This window comes from Papaver somniferum, unplaced genomic scaffold (assembly GCF_003573695.1).
Source record: "Papaver somniferum cultivar HN1 unplaced genomic scaffold, ASM357369v1 unplaced-scaffold_9405, whole genome shotgun sequence".
Lineage (NCBI taxonomy): Eukaryota > Viridiplantae > Streptophyta > Magnoliopsida > Ranunculales > Papaveraceae > Papaver > Papaver somniferum.
Window position 1 is genome coordinate 1 of NW_020652533.1, and position 4,347 is coordinate 4,347.

The 4,347-nt window shown below is 38.8% G+C and overlaps 1 protein-coding gene and 1 pseudogene across 1 annotated transcript; one reads left to right on the plus strand and one right to left on the minus strand.

Moving 5' to 3' along the window:
• Positions 1-4: 4 nt before the first annotated feature.
• On the plus strand, positions 5-342 carry LOC113346150 (thionin-like protein 2; the record flags this gene model as incomplete). The annotated part of the gene is made up of 1 exon (XM_026589744.1): positions 5-342. A coding segment is annotated over one exon (285 nt), but the record flags the coding sequence as incomplete, so codon positions are not given.
• A 1,422-nt stretch (positions 343-1,764) lies between these two features.
• Positions 1,765-3,089, minus strand: LOC113346151 (annotated as a pseudogene).
• Positions 3,090-4,347: the final 1,258 nt, after the last annotated feature.

A 4,347-nucleotide genomic window follows, 5' to 3' on the forward strand; every position in this document is an offset into this window, starting at 1 on the left:
TTTCGTCGGGAAGAGTTCTGCATTCAACAAGGACTGCTTTGTAGGATGTTTGATGACATGTGCTGTTACTCATCCTGACTTGCATATGCTTGAATGCCCATTTACTTGTTTGAAGAAATGTTTATCCGGAGGGGCTCATTCGTACAAGATTGAGTCTGTTGGTGGTCACTACTGCAAGCTTGGTTGTGCTACCGCAAACTGCATCAACAATAGCAGTCCTCAGAATCCTCGCGGAGATCAAGTTGAACATTGTGTTAATTCTTACTGCGCTAAAAAATGCCCAAATTAAACACCTTTCTACTACATATTAATTAATTACATGTATTGAGGAATTTCGTAATCAAATAAGAGAGTATGAATGTGATTCTTTGTTCAATTTATTTTGGAATCTATTTACCAATTTGATCCAATGATTTTATTAACTTGTGTTTCCGTTTTCCGTATGTCTCTTGAGGATCAATGTCATAATCTTAGCGTAAAAATGAAGAGATGAAGCTCGTTAGTCCGTACTCCAACTTGAAATTCCAGTTCCGGCGCTGCTGATAGAGTAGGCTCTTTCAGATGCTTGTGAATGATCCAAGTACTGGGACCTAAAACCTCATAATTCATTTTCTGGATATGATGTGAATGCAGTCTAACATTTTCTAGGACAAAAAAAAAATGATCTAGTTGGAATTCAAGTATGACATGACAGCTAATGCTAATGGCTAATTGTGACCTTGAATAAAAAACTAACGGCCAGAAAAGTGAGATCGCTCAAATATATATACCTGCAGTCATTGGTTTGGCTTTGGATTTTTTTTAATTTTTTTTTTTTTTTTGCCATTGCATCAATCGTTCCAGGAGCTGTTTTTTCGTTTTCTGCTCGGTCTTTTTCCATCGCCTGCTCTTTCTTCCCCCTATTGACAGTTTAGTTTTGGTGGATTTTTTCAATGTTGGTTTGTGTTCGTGATTAATCTTGAAGATTATTTTTTTAATCTATTTTAAATTAGGTGTGAGATATTTAATCTAAAAGAGAAAATGGTGTGAGATGTGTAGTTTGTGCGACTTTAGTCTTCAGTTATCAAATTAAAACAAAAGTTTGTATTCTAGACTGAAGATGAAAATTTAGATGGAAACCTCTACCAAAATCAGTATTTTTAAGGTTTCCCATACAAGTTTACAGAATTTTTGCCGTTGTTGCCGCCAAGAATAAAGATATATCCAGATATTTTTTCCGTTGTTGCCGCCACGTATATCCAGATATTCCTTGAAAAATCAGAAGCCCAAAACCATAATATGTTCTAAAGGACACTTAAACTGAAACCCTAAACATCTTGCTACCGCCTGTCAAGTGTCAACCACCCAAGTTTCGCAATTGAATGCCTGACAAAACGAAGAAAAAACAAGCGAGAAGACTGCAATGTCTGCAGATTTTATCATATAAAATCGAAAGCCAAATCAGCCAAATTTATCAACTGTTTGATTAGAATGAAAAAAGGAAAATCAAACATTTAACTGATAAATCAGAAGCACAAAACATAATATGTTCTAAAAGACACTTAAATTGAAACCTAAAACATCTTGCCACCGCCTGTCAAGCACCCAAGTTTGCAATTGAATGCCTGACAAAACGAATACAAAACAAGCGAGAAGACTGCAATGACAATAGATCAAAGCAGACCACAAACAACGATTATATATAAACATTCTCCTACAAATGGAAAAAAGACAGTTCCTTCCTACGACTGTTCTCAACATCATACCTCTACCCAAGCGCATACTTCATCTCTTGGTGACCCTGGTACCTGGTGGGCATTTTAGCTCAACTACCTTGATAATATCAACAGCAACTGTCTGCCTCATGTCCCTGACAGCGAATCGTCCAAGAGGTGGGTACTTAGAGAAGGTCTCCACAACCATGGGCTTCGTTGGAATCATCGTAACAATACCAGCATCACCATTCTTCAAAAACTTAGGCTCCTTCTCAAGCTCCCTTCCAGATCGCCTATCTATCTTGTAGAGGATTTCCGCAAACTGAACAGCAATGTGAGAAGTGTGACAGTCAAGGACTGGGGTATAACCATTACCAATATGACCGGCGTGGTTAATGATGATGACCTGTGAAGTGAAGCTGGCTGCTTCCCTGGCAGGGTCATCCTTGGAGTTGGAAGCCACGTAACCACGCTTGATATCCTTCACAGCAACATTCTTAACGCTGAAACCAACATTGTCACCTGGAAGAGCTTCTTGGAGAGCCTCGTGGTGCATCTCCACAGACTTAACTTCAGTAGTCAACCCAGTGGGTCCAAAAGTGACAACCATTCCAGGCTTGATGAATCCAGTTTCAACACGTCCCACTGGCACAGTTCCAATACCTCCAATCTTGTAAACACCCTGAATTGGGAGACGGAGGGGCTTGTCTGAGGGCCTTTTTGGCTCAGAGATATTGTCAAGAGCCTCGAGAAGAGTTGGTCCCTTGTACCAGTCGAGGTTGGTGGACCTGTCAATCATGTTGTCTCCCTCGAAACCAGTGGGGACGAAGGCAATTTTGTCTGGGTTGTATCCAACCTTCTTCAAGTATGAAGAGACTTCCTTTACAATTTCTTCGTACTACCCTTTGAGTACTTGGGAGTGGTGGCATCCATCTTGTTACAACAACAGATCATCTGCTTGACACCAAGGGTGAAAGCAAGAAGAGCATGCTCACGAGTCTGGCCATCCTTAGAGATACCAGCCTCCAAACCTCCAGTGGTGGAGTCGATAATAAGGACGGCACCATCGGCCTGCGAGGTACCAGTAATCATGTTCTTAATAAAGTCACGATGTCCTGGAGCATCAATAACTGTGCAGTAGTACTTGGTGGTCTCAAACTTCCACAAGGCAATATCAATGGTAATACCACGCTCACGTTCAGCCTTAAGCTTGTCAAGAACCCATGCGTACTTGAATGACCTCTTGTTAATCTCAGCAGCCTCTTTCTCGAACCTCTCGATCACACGCTTGTCAATACCTCCAAGCTTGTAGATCAAGTGACCAGTGGTGGTCGATTTTCCAGAGTCGGCATGTCCAATGACAACAATGTTGATGTGAACCTTCTCCTTACCCATATTGAGAGAGACAAGTTTACTGAAACTTAGGTTTAACTAAAGAAGAGAAGAATAGCCTTTAACAGAATCCACTATTATTGATTTAACTGTACAATGTTATTATACATAAACGACTCGATATATATACAAGAGTTTCTTGAGCTTAAAGATAAAGCGTTTCCTAATTGGTTATGATTTCCTAATTCACTAATATTACCAAAGAGAACAAACTCTGAAAACTACCGTGTACAACCTTGGGTCATGTTGTAACACGTACTGGATGTTGTGTTTACAGAGAGTGGGGAAATATAAAAGAAACCTGTTCTGTTCGGGCAAACGTAGTTCTTCTGGAAGTTTTATATTACAGTATGCATGTCCATGTCTTTTGCGTTGGTCGTGTATTTGATTTAATTGACTAACGGTCGTTGAACTTTGATTGCACTTAGTTAGTTTATGCTCGAGAATCTTCTCTTCTGATATAAGATCATTTAAACTAGATCGAAGTTTCGACGGGGATCTTTAGACTGTTTGTAGATCTAAAGACTTGTGATAATCCAACGTTAATAGACTCCGTTCCGTGTGTGATTGATCACAAGAGATTCAAGTTGATTAAGGCATATTTTGATACCCTCGTCTTTTCAAACTAGTTTATGGACTAAAGACAAATTTACTGATTTCATATTACGAATTCCAAGTCCACCATCTTCCTCAGCTCTCTCTATCTTTTCCCATTTAATGATGTAAATATCGTGACCCCACCAGAAGGATCATTGAACTTGATAAATCTTGTTTAACGACCCTTTAGAAAGAATATAGTTGCCCATGCTATAATTAGGGATAGAGGATAGGACACTCTTAGATAAAACAGTTTTTACCAGCTTTATTGGCAAAACAAGTTCTCCAACCATGTAATTTGGTACCAAACTTGGAAGTCAGTGGCTCAGAAGTATTGATACTACAATTTGATTTGAGAAGAAAAGTTCAAAGATATTTTTTATCCACACCCATCTCTTTTACTCCCAATTTTTATATAGAATTCCATTTGTTGTACACGGAACAACCCTTACTAAAATAAATTGAGGATTTTGAGTAATTGATTAACCGACCTGAGAAACACGAGTAAGATTTCAAGATAGACTTCAGTTGATCAATATTTATGTCAGTATACCTTCCAAAGAAAAATAGATCGTCTGCAAAAATTAAGCCAAATTGTGACGGTAATTTATTGTCATACTAAATAGTATTAAACTAGGAGATGCCGGCGTACTTAAATAATATA